Source organism: Aptenodytes patagonicus, chromosome 7 (assembly GCF_965638725.1).
Source record: "Aptenodytes patagonicus chromosome 7, bAptPat1.pri.cur, whole genome shotgun sequence".
NCBI lineage: Eukaryota > Metazoa > Chordata > Aves > Sphenisciformes > Spheniscidae > Aptenodytes > Aptenodytes patagonicus.
This window is the reverse complement of record NC_134955.1, coordinates 47,414,177-47,433,978: the sequence shown is the minus strand read 5'-3', so window position 1 is coordinate 47,433,978 and position 19,802 is coordinate 47,414,177. Positions and strand designations below refer to the sequence as shown.

The following is a 19,802-nucleotide window of genomic DNA, read 5'->3' as shown; positions in this document are numbered from 1 at the left end:
ACCATCCCAAGGCCTGTTTCCCAAGCACTTTCGCTGTGCCACTGAATGCCAGGTACAACTGAGAACTTATATCATCTCGAAGCCTTCTGCATAATCCCAGGGCACACACACATACAGTCATCAATTTATGCACCTACGCCATAGGCTATATTGGAGTTTGTTACCATCGAGGACCCACCACAAGCAGTGTTCTGTGACAGCGATTTCCACCCATCACTATATGTAAAAATCCTGGTTGAAGACAAAACTGGTAAGCACAGTGATAAATAATAGTTCCCTTTGCTGTTCATGCTTACATCCTTGAAATTCCTCCTGTTTACCTGGGATGTGCTTTGCCCAGCCAATGATCACCACCAGTTCCCTGTCTGCCAGGTCACAGAGGGTTGTCAGGGCTTTGATGTCACTCTCTGGCATGGTTGGATCAGGCATGGCATAAATCTTCTCTGGCTCAGCCACCAGCAAGTGGGAGACGATCTTAGTCACTGCACATTTCAAAGGAGAAGTTGTTGTTGTATCTCTCATGACATATAACAGTAAAGAGTCGTAACAGCCCTTTCTAGAAGGGCCTTCCTGGGATAAGACATGACTACAGTCGCCATAGGACCTCAGAAATGGTTTTGGTCACAACAGGAGAAGACGATACTGCAGCTACACAAGCTGTAGTGATCTGCCTATGCCAAACCAGCTCTGTACAGGGATGATAAAAGCAGGAAGCTACTGTAAGGTTGTCAGCCATTGTCTCAGGTAGGTCCAACAAGGGGAGGAGGAGGCATGAATAATCATTTGGTGGGATGTGGAAAAGTTTAGAGAACTACGGGTAGTATGGAAGAGAAATCAGCATGGGACCGGTTTTGTTAACATAGCTTGGATACAGGAAAAGATCAGAGTATCACTAAATTGATTGACATAATCTCCTAGGAAAGGTCTGGTCTGTAACCCTAGGTACAATGAATACAGCACCTGAGCTGTACCTAATATACCTCTGCACTATGATCATAAGAAAAAAATCCTAGTGCTGGTGACTGATAGGGGAATCAGAAGTGACAACTGCTCCATTGTACATTTTGGGAGACCAATAAAAAGAAACACAGCGGTTGCTCAGAGGACCACAATTCAAGACCAATACGTACGTGGCTTTTTAGCTGGGGGAGGGATCTGTAGGCTCAGGTAAGTGCTACTCTCAGAATCCAGTCTCCTTTTGTATTTCTGGCGGCCTCCACGGACTCGATCCAGACGAACACCTGCAGGTAAAACAAGATAAATCCTCATGATTCCTTAGTGCCACAGGGAACCTTGACATGCAGATGCTAAAATTTGCTAAGTGAGACGTTCCTCACACTCCAGGGAGTTTCCCTCTCCCAAACACTTGAGATCTCAGCTGAACCCAGCAATCCCAATAATACCAGCTAGACTGCCTCCAGCTCTAACCGTGCTGCTGTGAGCTTTACTTTTATTCAAAACATTAATGAAGACAGAAATTAACCCATTCAAACTCTTGAATCACCATCAATCTGATGGGCAAATGAAAAGCTTCAGACCTCAATGCCCTCTAGATGATCTTGCTTTTAAAAAGGAAGACTTTAAATGTCAATCAAACCTGCAGTTATAAAAATAAGCTTTTAGATTGTTCTTAAAAATGAGAAGTTAAATGTTCTGTGACCTCTCACTGTTTATATTTGAAAAAAGTGACCAATAGCAAATAGATTATGGACTATGAATTCAACAAAGATGTTTCAGCCTTAATCAAGTAAGGCAACTGTAATAAAAGTAGAACCCAAATAAATAGAAACAACCTCTACTACAATAAAGCAATGATAAAGCTGAAGTAGGGAGACACTGAAGAATTTGTTGCAGCTCTTTCAAAATACAGTGTCTCAAACTGCAAATAGCACATTGAAAACAGTTCCCAGTGACTGGGAAACACCAATGACTGTCACCATGCAAAAAACCATAGCAGCATCAATACACCAGGAACAGCAGCTGAACTGCTGTGTCACTACAAAATACAATGTTAAAAACAAATCGTGAAAAAAGCCATAGATATTTGTCCAGTTGTCAGTTATTTCTGGCCAGCCATATCATCTCTGGTAAGCAGTTCTTGTGAAATTGGAGTAATTCAGTCTTGCTGGGAGAAACAGCTATTGCCAAAAAAAAATCTTTCAAGGTAAATGTAGGAGCATTCAAATAGAATAAAAATTTGAATTTACACTATACAAGTACTTCCTTAGAAACACACAGGAGTTTATCTAGTCTGATCACAGGAACCAATTATGCGATACACTTACTAATCACATCAAGCCATTAATATTTTGCAATCAATCCACTGCATAAACACAAACATCTAAAAGCAAACACTCCAAATCAGTTTTGAAGTGATGCTTTTTGAACAACTTGTACACCTGAAAAAACGTGCAGTCTGCTGACAAATATTCTACCCCAGAAAGAGGCACATGTCTGTCACTTACATTGTGCGTTTCAATGCCACATTTGCTTACTATGTCATGGAAAAGAGAAAGCTTTTACTGTAATGCTCACACCAGCCCCACTTGCACCACATGAAACCGTTAATTGCCACGACATCTCGGTCCTGATACTCTTCACAGCTGGAGCACCCAAACCAGCTTGACTGACAGACAGTACCAACAGCCCCGCAACAGCAAAGAATAACCAACACCAATCAGGCCAACAGCACTCAGTTATACAGTCTGACAGCAAGATCTCTCTGGCAGTAGCAACACCCACATGGAGGTCTAGGTGGCATTACCTGTGTGTGGGGACAGAGGCTCATAGGCATGATGTTATTAATGCTATATAGCTGCTTCCTTTTAAGAGTCCTCCTGCTCCCACTGAGCAGGAGAAGCAGGAATGAGCAGGCCTGGAGCTTTCCAGAGCAAAGGAACTGCTGCTGCAAGTGGCTGCTATGGGAGGATGGCAGATATTGGAAGATGGAGAGAAAGACATGAAGCCAAATAGGTGAACTCAGATCAAACTGCATAGTTTCCTTCCCCTGCCCCATTTCCTATTTCTGACTCTGTGTGGAGAATTCACTGATATCCCTAAGCATTTCTCCTTTCTCCTCCATTACATGGTACTGTTTCTGAAAATGTTGCCCATCATTGCTTCTTTTACCTCCAGCAGCAGGTAGTCTGTGGGCAAGACTTCTTCCTGGGAGTCCCAACACATTCCAGACAGCGATTTCAGAAAGGGCAGCCAGGAAGTCCCAAACCTGAGATTATCTAGGGAGATCCCTGAGGAACAGCACTAATAAAGTTCTGGATGAAGCAGGAAACTTTCATTTCCATCCATGATTTCTTTCCCTCTATAAATGTGCCCTGGTTTCCTAAGAAAGAAGACCTCTATTCCATGTTCTGCTGAATGAATGACACCTACCTATAAGGCAGGAGATGAGGGAGAGACACAAATTTCAGGAACTGCCAGTAAACCAAGTAACCAGGTGTGAAAACTGAAAGGGTCAGGAATACACTGTTCAAAGATTATGGAGGAATCCAGAACAGGCTGCAGGACTTCAGACCTGAATTACAGCTCCCCAGGACCCTCACAGAAAAAGGGTCACAGGGGGGTCCACTCCCTCACGCCAGTGGGCAGGGTATCACTGTTGCAGGGAGACACCATTCTTAGCCCAGGAGAAACCAACACACAGCCCTCCAGGATGCTTTCGCCGTGCAGTTTGATAAGCAGCAGGGAGGGGGGACTGGGGGAGTAGGGAGGAAATGAGGGAAGGAGCTCGTTTCCTTCTCCCAAGGAGAAGCATGCCATCCTCCAGTGCTTGGCAGAGGGATGGCTGCACAGGTTGCAGCAGTATTAGGGACCCTCAATCAGATTATAAGGACACAAAGGACTTAAGTGCATTAAAAAAAGATAAGAGAGACACAGAGAGATTTACCCTCCATCCCTCCTTCCCTCACTGAGCAGATAGAGGTCTGTTTGCCCAAGGACTTTGGCTTGTTAATTTTGAACAAGTGTTTGTCCTCCTCTTGTTCCCCATCCTGCGTGACACTCCTTGAGGCAAATGTTTTCAATCAGCATTTGCAGAGCCACTATTCTACTCTGTCGTCATCGCTCCAGCCGCAGAGCCGGTGAATAGGCTGACCCCTACGTAGCGCATCCCAGCGCCAGTTGCTGAGTGCAGTGACCTGCAGGTGCTACAGCAAACAAAAGCATTTCAACCCCTGAGTCCCTGACTGTGACACTCCAGACATAAGCATCATGGCAAAATCCCTTCCCCAAAGATCTGACAGCCTAAGGGGTCATAGCTAGATGGAAGGAAAGGGCATAGCCAAAAATCAGGACCTGGTACTAAGCTGTGGTATTCAGGTGGCCGTTCTACTTTGATTTCCTCGGTGGCTGATTTTAAGATAGGCAGGCTGGTTACAATGCAGCTCTGAGAGGGACACTAAAGGACATTAAAATGGAGTGGGGAAGTGCAGTGGGTGAGCTCAGAGAAGCAGCATGAAGGAAAGCACTGAGCAGAGAAGAAATGGAGGGGGATGTAAACTGAGATATGAATGGAAGTGAGAGAGTATGAGGAGAAGGGAGATGGCTGGAGCAAGGCTGAGCGGTACATACACTGTAACCCCAAGGGCAGATTTGACACCAAACATGCAGCCATCTGAGCTTTAACTGCAAGGTGCAGCAGCCACTTACGAGACACAGCTGGTCTGTACTGAAGACTCTTACATAGGATTTGGTGCCACAGCCTGACAACAAGACAGCAGCAAGAGAAAGTAGTTGCCTTCCAGCTCCTGCACAAACCCATTTCTCACATGGATCCCAACTGGCCAGTTCCCAGGAGAGAAGGTACTCATCCTGCAAAACTGTCACCACCATAGGCACTCCTGCATGCCCCTTCTTGGCAGTATCAGCAAGAAGGGGCTGCTAGAGCAACAAAGAAGGAAGGGCTCACATACACAATGTGAGATGCAACAGTACAGGGCAAAGTTTGGGAAGTACCACCCCTTGATAACCTACCTTTCTGGCAGCTGCTTCTTCACAAACGAAGGCTATCTGTGCTGGAAACATCCCCTCTCCTCCCACTCCCTTGTGTTGCAAGAAGTGCTGCTGTTCATTTAATCTTGTTACGTTTTGAGGGACCCTGCCTAAGAGTCCTGCCACCCCGTCTGACCTAGGTGTGGAGCTGACCCTGGTGTCCACCACAGGGACTGAGTCCCAGCTCACCGGCAGCATGCTCTCAGCTCCCCAGCCTGCCTGAGCCCCCTCTGACCTTGCAGGGAGGAGGGCAAGGCCAGGACTTCTGCAGGACTTTTCGGCTCAGCATGCTGCCTGGGGTAGGGATGTCAGTTTTCTAAGTGTCCTGTGGGTGCCACTCGTGTTCCAAGCGCTCTTGCAGAGATGTCTGTGCCAGCACCAAGCTTCTGCAGTGGGAGAGCTGATCTGCTGATCTGTTCAAGCTCCCTGCATTTCTCTGACATGCCCCTTGGAGAGACGTCTGCCTGACAACTTTGGGATCAGATGTCCCCTTGCTGACTTGATAACATCAGGCTTTGGGGTTTTTTTCTTAATGGAAGTAAAATAATTCCAGCTTTTTTTAAAAGCTGGACCCAGGCCGAGTCTGTCGGAAGTAAAAATAGCCGAGTATGCAGAGGCGACAGCACACAGAGTCAGGTTTAGTTTCTCTTTTATTTTCTGGGGACTAAAAATACTCTTAAAAGCTCTGTGAAGCTAAGCCCTGGCCAGTGGAAAATGCAGTCTAGGCCCAATATCAGCTGTCGCGTCAAATTACTAGCCTCACCTCACTTTCCATCGAGTCCTATCACATGCCTATGAATTGATAGGAACAGAAAGATCTATCTTGCCAAAAGAGCCAATGGAGGAGCCAAGCTACAGGGTTTGCACGGTACAATATGTGTCTAAACCAAGAAGGACACAACCAAAGGGAACACAGGGCAAGTGCTGGCCAGGGAGCAATGCCCACGGGGCTGCTTTTGCTGAGCTTCCCCGATACACCGGCCAGGTCCTGTGCCTGCTGCCCACCTAATCCTTGAGCTGCAGTTTCTGCATCAATGCAGCCTGCTTGCTCTCCCAGGGTCTGAGCTGGGGTTGTGCTCTGCAGCTAACAGAGACGCCCCTGTCCCCAGGAGCTGCAGTCCAAAGTACATGGACTGGCACTGCCCAAGGAAGCTGGAAGGCGTAGGCTAAGAGCAGAGAAGAAAGAAAGGGGAGAAGGACTGTGCCCAAGGTGTCTACTACAGAATTTCCCTCCCTCTTTTTGCTCTGAACTTCAAGAGAGACAACAGGATGTGCTGACGGGATGAGTGAGCCAGGAGGAGGCCTATCAAGGAAACAGAGAGCAGCAATGACCATAAAATTTAGGCTTGCCAAGATGGGGAAAGAAATAGACTACAGGGAAAGGCATCTCTGTCCAATGAGAGTGGAGAGGCTGCAACCTGACTAGGCTCTCCTTTGTTACTCTGAGATTCCAGCATGGGAAGGGGAAAACACCCCTTTATACCATTAAGCTGTTCTACTGCTGCAAAAAGAGGCCAGCCCCTGGAAAATCTCCTGGTAGATGGCTGGTGCAATTACCCACCTCATTTGAAACATAGGGAAGTGACTTGAGGGTGGCAGGTCAGCATGGCCAGAAAAACCCATCGATTAGCACGGTGCAGGTCAGCAAGCCTAAGAGTGACACTTGCAATGGGAGGGTGGGGAACTAGCCTGGGGAGGGAGGCAGTGGAGTTGAAAAATCCATCTCCTGTGTTACAAGGGCCTACAGAGAGATTAGATCAGTTCAAGCAGGATGTTGCAGCCTGCTCCACCTTTGATGTTTTCAGGGATATGTTAGTCGGGTAGGAAAGCTCCTTTGCTGTCTGTCTGGCTAAAGAGTCCCTGTACTCAGAGAGACAGGTTAGCTCTGTGATGCCTGATGATACCTGGTACCAGAGGCTGTCACATGCCTTGGAGCAGTGACACAAGGCGTCCTTGCTCCTGACACACAGAAACACAAGCAGCATGTCCCAGGTGGTTGGTTCAAAGCATACAGGATCTGGCGTAACTCACACAGCTTGTAAACCAACCCTTCTCCTCCACCAATGCCAGCTGCATGGCTGCCAGCTCTGCAGAGGTGTCTCTGCAGCACTAGCCATTGTTGTCTCTCAAATGTACAGCTTCATTCCCGTGCTAAGCCCCTCTCACCTCACCCCCCAATCATCCTGGAAAGTCAGGAGTTAACAAGGGCTTCAAGGGCAGATAGGAATAAAGAATACCTTGTTCAGCTCTCTGTAATAACCCCCACACCCACACACTCACCCTGTGTTCGTGGTCCATGCAAATTTTCTCCTTTGATTGCTTCCCTTCCCAACCCTCTAAACAGTCTGAAGCAGGACAGCAGGTCTATTGGCCATGTCACCCATGGCAGCAATGCCTGCATAGCAGCAGGCTGAAGGGCACTGTGTGAAAGGAACAGATTCAGGCATGTGCCTGCCAGGAAAAGACCAAGGATGCCTTTCACAAGAGGATCTAAAAGATGACAAAGCCCCAGCCCCACTGACTTTCCAAGAGGTAGTGCTCAGAGCTAAATCCCCAAAGGGGTGTTTGCTGCCTAGAGGAACCTGCAGCCCTGGGTGTGATTTAACTCACCTTATTTTAGACTTTGATAGCTCCCTTTGATAGGCACCTTCACATTCATCTCACCAGCCAGACACTTACCTGAGGAGGAGTGATGACAGATACTTCTCTCCATTGACTACCAAGGGAACCCCTGCAGGTCAAACCAATGCTTTCTCTAGCCCAGTTTTCTGCCTCAGTCTATTTAGGTAGAGCTTATGAGCCTTTTGGAACAGGTAGAGGAGCATAAGCATGGAGCAAGAACCAAATTTTTAGAAACGTGACGCAATAGAGAGGCCCCCACCACTGCAGGGAGAGAGGCCTGCTTGTGACTGAGATCCACAGAGGTGACGGAGTTAGACCCACCAACACAGCATGCTGCTGCTTTGGCCAACCTCTCAGAGCAACTCTGCTTGGGCCTTGCAGCCTTGAAGTCTCTCCTGAAGTCCTCACCTCAGCAGTGGCTTTTCCAACCCTAAGAACTAGTGTACACTTATAATTTAATTCTTAAATTAGAACAGCTGTGCCAGGCCATTCTGAGTAAAGACCCTCTCAGGATACCCTGCAGCCCAAGGGCTGGCACAGTCTTTGAAGGTGGGTCAGGGAAGGGATTGAGAATCTTGGCAGAGCTGAGTCACTGGTGAACGTAGGTCACCAGAGGCTGTGAAAATGTCGATGCACAGGCCTTAAATTACCGTAGAGCAGTGGGACATAGATTCAGTCCCACCCCACTCTTGCTCACGTCAGAGGATCTTACCTACTGTGTTGTCAGAACTGCCTAAAAGCTTGTAGCACAATGGTTGGGGTCTAAACATCCCTGGGTGGTTGCAGCTTTTATCAGCTTCCTCTTCTCTGTATGTGTTATAAGAACACTAAGCACAATTTCTGGTGACAGAATGCACAAAGTGTTTATCATAAACCTGTGTAGAGGTGATGCCTCTCTGAATCCATACAGATGTACATCAATGGAGCCTGGACTTCATGTTTGATAGAATGGAGATTTAGTTAGGTATGGCAAGAACCTAGGCAGATTAATAATTCAAAATAAATGGGAGGAACCAAACTAAGCAGATTCATAATCCATTGGATATGGCAGAAGGTGTGTGTGGGGGTCCTGGATGCACCACTCTTACGGCCAGAAAACAGATACCAAGTGCCATCAGCCCAATGTGCAATTTGCAGACAGCCTATCCACTGGAAGCCTCCTCTTAGGAGAATTACCATCGCCCTGCCAAAGGCAGCACATGCATTGTGTCACGCCATCACCCAGCCCAGCTCCAGCCGCATCGCAAATGCTCAATTCATGCCTTGGAAAATAGTTGGGTGTGGATGATATAGACATCAAGATGCCACTTACTGCACCTGGAGATCCTGTTTCAAAGGACAGGGGGTTGCCTGTCTGTTTTTAAACACAGGGGTATTTTAGAGAAAGAAAAATCATTTTTCATTCTCTTTTTTCATTTGGGTGCCTCCACTAGTGATATTTCTGGCACCGGCTGGAGGCAGAATACTCTATAAATACAAAGCCATTAAATCGCATGCAGCAGCAACCTGATCGGGGCTGCCTTTTAATTTCCTGACATGAGCTGGCCACTAACCCAATTACCCAGAATCCCCGGAGGAGCCCTCATCCTTCCCAGGAAGCACAAAGCAAGAACCCGAGCATATTGCAGGGATGTCAGCTGAGCTTTCACTGAAATCAAATATCTTTTTGAGAACACATGGTCTGGAAGCAGGGATGGGGGCAGGAGGGAGAGGGGAGAGGTTGCTGGAAACACTGTTCCATTGAGAGATTCTTTCACTTGAAAACAGAAATGAAACACCCTCCATTTGGTTATGTTGCTGAAAAGGAGCTCTGCTGTTGATTCAGTTATCTGGATTTTAGTGAAGGATGAAGGCAAAGTTACTAAGTGGAAGTGGTTTGAGATTGCCAGTGCTTGGAATCCCTTGTTTAGATACATGACTGCACCCAATTTATAACATCACAGAGCCAGGCCTGCCCAGGGTGACACATTTGTTTCCTTGGGAAACATTTACGACACCAGCCACTGGCTGCAGCTGGTAAGGGAAACAGCAGAGTTAGGAGTAAACACTAGGAAAATTCCACTGGCTACAGGGTTTCCTAATCAGCCAGGGTCTTGAACAGGAGGAGTATGGATTTAAGAGACAGCCACTTCTGAAATCTGGAGATTACAGACTCACCATCTCTGAGGTGGGGACCACCTCCAACATTCACAGAGATGCAGGCGCTTAGGCAGCACAAGGGTTATCAGGTTGTTGCAAGTTCCTGGGAGGCAGGGTATTCCCAAAGACACTGGGGACAGGAGGGAAAGGGGAACAATTAAGAGGAAGATGAGCTGAATGAACTTTGTGGCTCTCCTCTGTTCACTTCTCATTCATATTTCACTACCTGGCCCTGTGGTGTCAGTATCCGCACATTCCAGCAATTACTGCATCAGAAATCAGATTAGACAGATAGGAGTCCAAGAGCTTGGGGGATTTGTAACAAAGAATTTGGGTGCCCTATTGTATTTTAACATGTTCTCTAGCATTTCTTATGGAAATGCATTAGGAGCAAAGGAGCAAAGCCTGGGAAAGGAATGGTTGTACCTGGGATTACTGCACCACAGCAGAAACAGAGTCACGTAGATAAAATAAATCATATGCCTTTCCTGGATAATTGCCTAACCTCTCTCTTGCTGTTAAAGAGCCTCCCTTTTCTGCATCCACATCAAGACTATCTTCCTCTGCCTTTCTTCGTTGCATTTGTAGACTTCACCCTCACCACGTGAGAAATAGCTGCTGGGTGACTCCTCAGAGCCAGGAGGCTAGGCCAGAGGACAACTTGCCTTCAAAGACATTCAGAGTGGGGCAAAGCACCTCATATGGGGCAGGTTTCCTATCCTGGAAATTCCCACTCCTGCTTTTATCACAAGAAACACATGTAGATCTGGGGGACTCCAGAAATATCCTCTACTTTCTGAAATAAGGTATACCTGGTCTACCACAGGACACATCCCCAGTGCCCTTTCAGTCTTTGCCCTCTTTCTTGGAAGCCAAGCAGTGATGTCTGCAAGAAACTGGACAGAAGCCACTCACACATCTCAGAAAGTTACTCTTAGGCCTCAGTCATGAGCAGGATGCTGAGGAGACAAGTCTCAGCACTGGCAGGGAGCAGAAGACAACCAATCTTCAGCAACATAATACATATTATGCCTATTAAGAAGGAAAACAAGACTCAACAGCTGGTGGAATAATGGATGACATCTCAATGCCTGGACGATATTTTTTAGGCAGTTCTTTTCTTAGCTGTTTGGTTTGTCACTGTCTGATGTGACACATGATTGCACACGCATGCACTTCATGAAGGCATTAGTGACCCAGCTTTGCTTCCTTTTCAGAACTGTTTAGGCTCCATCTGGGTCTCTGCAGATGTGCCAGCACAGAACAGGGAACAGAACAGGGAACAGAACAGGGAACAGAACAGGGAACAGAACAGCTTTAGAAACAATACAAGTGGGAATCCATTGAAGAAAAAATTCTGCAGAGCTTCCACAACAGTAAAGGACCAAATGCCCAGACAACAGCCAGTCTGCTCCGTTTGGTATGGTATGGTTTGGTATGTCCAGTAGTGCCTCTTCTCCGCTTGCCTGTCTGTCATTTCCACCCAAAGACGAGTTCTGTAATGAGAGGCCTTGATGCCCCATCGCACCTCACCTGTTATCCCCATCCCTCTTCCCACAATCTCAGAACATTTCCCTTTCATGAACTGACTGTACTGGGTTTACACATGGCAAGGTTTTGGTAGCGGGAGGCTGCAGGGGTGGCTTCTGTGAGAAGACACCAGAAGCTGCCCCCATGTCAGACAGAGCCAGCTCCAGACAGCTCCAAAACAGACCCACCGCTGGCCAAAGCTGTGCCCATCAGCGATGCTGGTGGTGCCTCTGTGATAACATATTCAATAAAGGGTAAAAAATGCTGTGCAGCAGCTGTGAGAGAGGAGTGAGAAAATGAGAGAGAAACAGCCCTGCAGATACCAAGGTCAGAGAAGAAGGAGGGGAGGAGGTGCTCCAGGTGCTGGAGCAGAGATTCCCCTGAAGCCTGTGGAGAAGACCATGGTGAAGCAAATTGTCCCCCAGCAGCCCATGGAGGACCACAGCAGTGCACATAGCCACCCTACAGCCCGTGAAGGACCCCACACTGGAGCAGGTGAACATGCCCTGAAGGAAGCTGCAGCCTATGGAAAGCCCATGCTGGAGCAGGCTCTTGGTAGGAGCTGCAGCCTGTGGAGAGGAGCCCATGTGGGAGCAGGTTTTCTGTCAGGAACTGTGACCCGTGGGGGACCCACACTGGAGCAGTCTGTTACTGAAGGACTATACCCTGTGGAAAGGACCCATGCTGGAGCAGTTCTTGAAGAACTGCAGTCTATGGGAAGGACTCATGTTGGAGAAGTTCATGAAGGACTGTATCCCATGGGAGGGACCCCATGCTGGAGCAGGGGAACAGCGTGAGGATGAAAGAGCAGCAGAGACAGTGTTATGAACTGACCACAAACCCCCAGTCCCTATCCACCTGTGCTGCTCAGGGGGGGAGGAGGTAGATGTCATGAGTGAGTTGAGCCTGGGAAGAAGCAGAAGTGGGAGAAAAGTGGGTTTAGTTTTGGTTTTATTTCTCAATATCCTACTCTCTTATTAACTGGCAAGAAATTGAATTAATTTTCCCCAAGTCAAGTTTTGCCCGTGACAGTAATTGCTGAGCGATCTCCCTGTTGTTATCTTGACCCACGAGCTTTTTCATCATATTTTCTCCCCCTGTTCTGCTGAGGAAGGGGAGTGAGAGAGCAACTTAGTGGGCACCTGGTGGCCAGCCAAGGTCAACTCACCACACTGACACACAGAGAAGGACTGACATCACTGTCCTCATCACGGTGCTGTTCTGCAAGGTGACACACAGGACTGTGACTTCAGAGAGACAGCAGAGGTGTGGAGGGCAAGGCTGTGAGGTCATGTTTAACCAGCCAATGTCCAAAATCAAACCTCTGAGCCCACTTACACAAGCCATGTGTCATCTGAAATTACATCTACCTCTTGAAGACAAACAAATTGCTGTAGAACAGAAAGGCTATGGGTGGCTAGAGCGTGAATGGCAAGGGTATATTCTCCCCAAAAGTGACAAGGTATATTGAGGTTTTAAAAGAGACCTGCCAAACCATTGAACTTTCTCTATCCATCATTCTAGAGAGCCAGAGAAATCTAGATCTACTTTGCAGAGCCCAGAGCTAAAGAGCTACACTTTGGTCATTGTGAGCACAAACCACATCGTGCTGGGAGCAAAGAGAGGCAATGGGGTGGCCAAAGACAGGGATGCCCAGCTCTGAACAATGCCTCTCCTCTGCAAGTTGCAGGGCATGCTTTCCTTCACTGGCCATCCCCACTGGCCAGGCATATATGTAGATATCATCTTCTCCATTTGGGGACAGCAGTATCCCAGGTTGCTCAGGTTTCCCTGATTTTTGCAGAGCAGGGGGGCATGCACTTCTGCTGGATGAAGCTGTGAAGATGCCCCATCCCCCGCTGCCTGCAGGCTGGTGCTTCAGCAAGGCCAAGAGCAGCAGAGCACAAGTTTTCTGGGGATGGTGCCTCTCCACAGGGGCACTGGGACTGGAGTCCGCTGGAATCCTGGACTCCAGATTCAGCAGCTTCCTATCTGAGCCTGCTAGTGAGGGGCTAATTAATGCTCTCTGGGGGCACACTGCAGATGGAAGGGGAAAGTGAGAGACAGGCAGCCAGACAGGCCAACACTTCAGACATCTGAGCCAGTTGGGCTCCGTGGGCAGAGCTTTCCGCCTGCCGCTTTCCCCAGCAAGTCTCGCCTGCTCTGCAGCGTCACGCCAGGAGAACCTGAGACAGCAAAGCTCTGGTGTCCGTGCAGTTCCCTCGCTGCAATGCATTGATCGGAGCTCTCTTAAAGAAAGTGGCCTGGATATCTGAGACACCTATTGATTGCTCCATCGGCTCTCTTCCTGCCCTGATCCTCATTCACTCGGCACTGCCTGAATAACCTGCACTTCTATGTTAGGGGCAGTCTCCCCAGATCTTAAAGGGCTACATTCACAGCTGTTTGCCTCGCTGCAGCCCATGTAGGGAGGAGAGAAGGTGTCTGGTGACCCTCATAGGCACTCCACAAAGCGAGGGCCTAAGTCTCTCCTGCAGCATCAAGCCGAGCATTTCAAGCATAAGGCAGAAGCTTGAAGTCATGCTTACCTGTTTTTGCCATCTTTGAATACTGGTGCCTTCTGCCCGAAGAACAGGCTCACACCACACGCCCAGTGGGCAGGAGGTGGTATATACATCATGTATGACAACAAGAACCAGGAAAATCTTTCCTCCCTTAATAAGAAGAAATCATGAAGCCCTTAATTAGGTACTAACGGAATATCATACTCTTCTTCAGAGGAAGGACAGTTTCTTTACCCAGAAATGTCCCCACTAAGTTACCAGCCCAGTGCCAAGGACATCAAGGATAAGCCTGTCAAGAGAAGAACTGGTTTCTAGATCTCGCCTTTAACCACAAGACTGTTTTTCCCCAAACTCCTGGTAATCAAGCAGGAGAATGAACCTGGCTTAACAACCTTCTGCCATGGATGAACCCAAGGAAGAAGAGAGAGGTACACCAAGGCAAAGTAGGAAGGGGAACTGTTAAAAGGAAAAAAAACATAGCTCAAGTATCAAGACACATCTTGTCCTAATGAGTGCTTGGAGACTGCAGAATAGGCTCTCTGGGGAAACCAAGACATCAGGGATTTTTAAAAACAGTTAAACTACTAGAAATGTACAGCTGGGAACACTCCTGCCCTGGCAGAGAAAAGGGATGGATGAGCTAATAGGATGACAGATCAGAGATGGAAAAGACCAATGGACCTTTTCTAATCCAAAATCCCTTGTCAATTCTGTGTTTTTGAGCAAGTCAAACAATTATGGATTTGTTCTTTCCAGAAACTCCTGGCTCTGTGGAGACCAAAGACTGTAAAACCATTTTTCTCCCTTTTTGGATTTTTGCTTTTAAAGATGCGTATTGATTGAATTCTGTATACTAATACTTTGTGCTTCCACCAGGCTTCACATAAAGTTAACTAATTGGTCCTCACAATCCTTTTGCAAAGCAAAGCAGTATGACCCTTATTTCTCAGCTCGGGAAACTGAGCAAAAGAAAGAGAAAAAAAGATGGCTGCCCAACATCACTTGACCACCCTGTGTTAGGACACAGGAGTCCTATTTGCAGATTGCTAGTGTAGTCTCCTCCGCTCCTCTTGATATTGTCATGTGTTCTTGCATCCCATTACTATCAATAAATCTTTATACTGTATATTCCACAGCTCTAAATATTATGGGCAGGATCACAGATACACTAACATCAATAGCAAACCACCCTTCCCCAGTGGCTTTAATGATGACGAATCAATCTCTATATGAATAACTAAATACACTTCAGCACAAAAGCAGCCTTAGAGTCAAATTTCAGTTTGCCATAAGTAGTATCCCGCGGGGCTCAGGAGTTCAGGCACAGCATGGTGTGAGTGAACCTACATTGCTTTCCAGCCTAACTCTGGTCTGGAAGCAGTTAACTGTTTTCACACAACTTGGAGGCTAAGCCACAAAACCCTTCACAGGACCCTGCTCTGGACTGTGTCGAACTCCCAGAATTGGAAGCAGAGGATGCCCTGGCCACACAGTCAGACACACCAGCGCCAGCTCCTGTGACTCTGCTCCCCCAGCTGCCAGCTCCAAGAGGCTCAACTGCTTGGACACAGGACAGCACAGACACAGGCAGCCAGTGAGCCTGGACCCATGCTGCTGCTCTGCAGAGTGACTGGAGCCACATGAGGCTTTTAAGGTTGTTTTATGGGATTCATATGAGCAGGCTAGAGCATATTACCAATCTGTGCTCCCACTAAAGCCAATGTCACTAGTGTGGATTGGTGTGTGAGTAAGGGGATATATCCCCTCCCTGAACTACCACATGCAGAAAAGCAGGTTTCCAGTGGTCCCTCTCTAACTCCAAAAGTAGGTGCCTCCCTCCCAGCAGTGGATCAAGATCCTCCAAGTCTACCACTTCTACACCTAGGTCAGGGAGGGCCAGACTACACAAGTCTGCATCTCCTTCCCTTGGTAACTGGTGTGCTCTAGCAGGAAGATATTTAACCACAGAAACTACACATCCATCAAAGAACAGAACAGGGTTTAACATCTAATCTACATTCTTAACATCACTGGCTGCCTCTCAAGAAATGAGAGAGCCCTAGTGCAAAGCAATACACGCTCAACTGACATCGTACAATTCATCACCAGCTGCTATGATGGTATGACCTGGAAGCAAGCTGCATGCTGGCATCTTGGCTCCAGCATACAGGACTTGCACAGATCACAGCCAGCTGCTGTTCCTTGTGGTTAAACTGAGGGGACCATGCTCTGCCAGGTACAGCAATGCAGAGGATTACATGCAATGCTTCTCCTTCCTTCCCCCTCCTCCCCTCGCTGCCTCTCCCAGAGGGACCCAAGTGAAACAAAGCTTTAAAGTCAATCCATAAGAATGTGTTTAATTGCCACTGAATTCCCTGGGGTTCACCTTGAATGGACAAGGATTGGGGAGGGGGTCAGGGGAGGAAAAGCAGCACAAAAGAGAAGCTGAACACTGCTCAGAGAGCACTGAACAGATCAATAGGCTGAGCACAACGCAGGTTGAGCATGCAGGGCAGGGGACCCACAGCTCCCAGACAAACCTGTGCTACCCACCATCTTCAGAAAGTCTCCTGAGTGGGAATATGGGCAGACCTTCTTTGTACACTGTGCCATAGCTCTGCATTAATTCCATCCTTTCCTTACGAAGCCCAGCCAACCCAGTCATGATCATGCAAGAGCCTCTCCTCACCAACACGACAAAATGACTTGGGGGGCAAGAAGAGCAACACCCTCCAGCCTGGGGTTCCTTTTGGAAAGGAAACAGTCTGGCACAGCCAGTTTCCAGTTATTTGTCAAATTTGCAAGTGCTAGAAGTAATATCCTAGCATGAGGGTGCTGACTAGAACCACTCTCCTCTCTGGACTGCCCTCTTGGTCACTGCCCATCCTGACTCTTTTACAAAGCCTGTAAAAAGATACCTTCGGAAAGCCAGAGAGGGCAAGTGTGTAGTTAGCCTAGGAGATCCTGCAAGGCCTGGAGTCCCAGGTGCTGTTGGGACAGAGAACAATTCTCAGTCTGACTCTGTCTTACCTTCTTTTAGCATCCCCACTTTGAGGCATTTCATGAAGCGACAGGCCTGACAGGACTTGCGCCTCCGTTTCGTGATCTCACATTCATTGGTGGCCGGGCAGCTGTATTCAATATTCCCTGCAATCAAACACAGAGATGGTCACCCAGGAACCATGTTCTCCCCACTGATCCAGGGACAGGCTGTAGTGCCCAGATATTCCCACCACCATCAGTCTGTATATGCTGTATGATTGCTCACTCATTCGCACGCACACATAACTCTGAGATCACAGCCGGCTGATGACGGCTCTTAGAGAGCCCAGCACTACTTATTAGAACACATTTCAGAAAAAAGCAATACTGCTCTAAGTACTGGGAGAAACCTGTCCATCCAAGGGGCTGACTGCAATGCTGGGCTTTTAGGCACAATTTGTCCTCCAGGCACGTCAGCATCCCTTGTGCTGCACCCCTTATAACCTGGCCTGCTCCCTGAAGTCCAGGGCTGAGAGTGGGAGCAGTTCAGACATTAGCAGCATTCCCCTTGCTGCCAGTCTTGCTCCATGTCTGTGGGATGGATGTCACCTGTCCTTTCTTGTCTTTCTTGGGAGACCAGGGAGCTCAGAAATGGCATTTCCTCCTTTGCTTTCTCCTGCCAGCTGGCATACTACAGGTGGCAGGGAAGCAGTAGGTCTGGATTGAGAAAGACGGGTAAGATGTCCTGTAAAATGAACACAGGCTCTCTATGCAAATCTTTCCAGTTTTACTTTATTAGTCCTTGTGCACCTGCCTCTCATCCCCCTGCACAGAGCATCAGTATTTCTTTCCTCATTTCCTTTCATTTATGATCACCTCCTAACTCTGCCTCCAAGACAAAACAGGGAAAGAAGAATCCCAAATTTATTTCTGGTCACATCGTATTTTATCATAAGCCAAGAATGTAATGGAAACGTGGATGGGAGGGTCTGATATGAGGATGTAAGTGGAGTTATGCTGGTTCACAGTGTAATGCAACAATTATTTAGCCCTAGAAGACAACAGAAACGGCTGTCTCCATCCTGCCATTCACTTTGGAGGTGATGTTCCTGAAGAGGGCTATTCAATGTTTGCTGTGGAGCAGGACTGGAAATCTAAGCTTGACAGTGATGCATTGACAATGACAATACATTTAAGGCAGTCTAGCTACTGGGTAAATCCGGCAGCTCCAAAAAGGATTTCTGAGCTCTACAGTCAGTTCAGAAGAATGGGAAAAGTTGGTTTTGTGGTTTAGAGCAGGAAATTGAGATTCAAGAGTTCAAAGTTCAATCAGAGCTGTAGGGAGGAGTGTAGGTAAGAGCTGAGAGAACACACAGTATGGACTTCGTATACCATCATATTAGAAGTAGAGCTTACAATTTAGTAGCACGGGGACAGGACTTGATTTTTGTTACTACTTCTGCAATGGATTTCTATGTTCTTGTGCAAGACCCTTCCTTCCTCTAAATAAAGACCAACAATCTGATACATACCAATCTCTGGGGGTGGTGATTAGACCTTGGGGCTAACTAAGCAGTTGGAAAGCCCATTGGGAATCTGAGTGGAAAGACAGAGCACAGATTCAAAAGGAAGAAAGCACCATTTGATTTATCTCACTGTGCTTGGCCCATACTGGGTGAAACCCCAGGAGCAGACAACCCCCAAAGCCTAAAGGTGATCTGCCTGCTAGTTATAAACCTTCTACCTCTTGCCTCTTGTTTTGTTACAAGACTTGCAATTTGCCCCTAAGCTCCAGCCCAGCCACCCCATTCCTCACCATTGCTCATCTGCCCCCAAAATGCAGTCTGTATGCAGGAGCAGAGTGTGCTGCACAAGTTGCTTCCATTCAGACTGTATTTCGTCATTGTGCAGCACCTGAATTTCAATAGCCAGCAATGTATCAAGGTTCTCAAAGAGCTGGAAATTGAGATTCAGGCTTGATCTCAAGGTAATAAACAAACTCCTGCTCTAGACACAGAGCTCCAGCACATTACAGACCCATGAGTACGGAGGCCCTGACCTCATGATCAGACACTTGCTGTGCCCCACACAGGAAGGAACAGAGCAGGAACAAACCTGGGATAAAACTCAAACACAGTCTCACTTTGGAAGGTTCTACCTTAGTTTCAATGCCCATCTTTCTCACCAAAGCCAGGACCAGAGTTCTGGAGAGATGTAAGATTTCATGTTATGTGGTCCCAAGGCCAAAAAATTTGCCCCCTAACACAGAGACACTACACCAAGGGCACTGAGCCCTTATGGCAGTGGGAGGCAGTGACAGCCCTCATCTGGCAGCTCAAGGTTCCTCTACACTGTGTCAAGCAGATCCCCCAGCTTCCCCATGCCTCCAGCCCACGGACCCCTTGACAAGCAAAGTACTGGAAATGGTCTACAAAACCTACATCACAACTAAATGTGACAATGTCAGAGTAGGTACTGGTTACCATATACACACTGTATGTACAGCTTGAATAAGCAGTTTTCAAAGGCACTTCTGTACTGGGATCACGACCATTAAAGGAGCAGAGCCAGAGGAGGGTGGGCACTGGGCAAGCTCCCCTTCCTGGATGGCGAAGCAGTGGCAACCATATAGTGCAGCAGCCATGTGGTTTGCTGGTAAGCACAGGTGAAAAAACACACCCAGCACTGGTGGGACGTCCCATTCAGCATGCCTTATTGCCTTCACATTGAACACAGGCTCATGTGCCCCTTCCACATGCCGTGCCCAGTCTAAAGGAAGAAAGCACCAGCAGCTGTGTCTTACAGCCCTCTCTACAGTCGCAAATGCTAGAGGTGAGGCCCACTGTACCGTCTTCACACAAGACAATGCTGCCAAAGTAAATGGTGTTTTATATCAGGCCCCAAAACATGCTCTGCGCCGCATGGATTGAGACCTACAGCTGGGGGCAATACCTGTCATTATTGCAGGAAACAGGGACATCACCAGGGAAGGCACAA

The 19,802-nt window shown here is 47.7% G+C and overlaps 1 protein-coding gene across 6 annotated transcripts in view; it reads right to left on the bottom strand.

The window, feature by feature from the left end:
• Positions 1-19,802, bottom strand: part of ESRRB (estrogen related receptor beta) — a 137,147-nt gene that overhangs the window by 16,843 nt on the left and 100,502 nt on the right. For 5 of the 6 annotated variants that reach the window (XM_076345156.1, XM_076345157.1, XM_076345159.1 and 2 more), the window contains 3 exons: positions 16,854-16,970; positions 1,131-1,241; positions 321-482 (listed from right to left, as the gene is read on the bottom strand). In XM_076345156.1, coding sequence (XP_076201271.1) covers positions 321-482; positions 1,131-1,241; positions 16,854-16,970 — 390 coding nt within the window. Of the gene's footprint in view, positions 1-320; positions 483-1,130; positions 1,242-9,786; positions 9,800-16,853; positions 16,971-19,802 lie in introns of those variants that run through there. The other variant, XM_076345162.1, reaches the window with a different exon arrangement.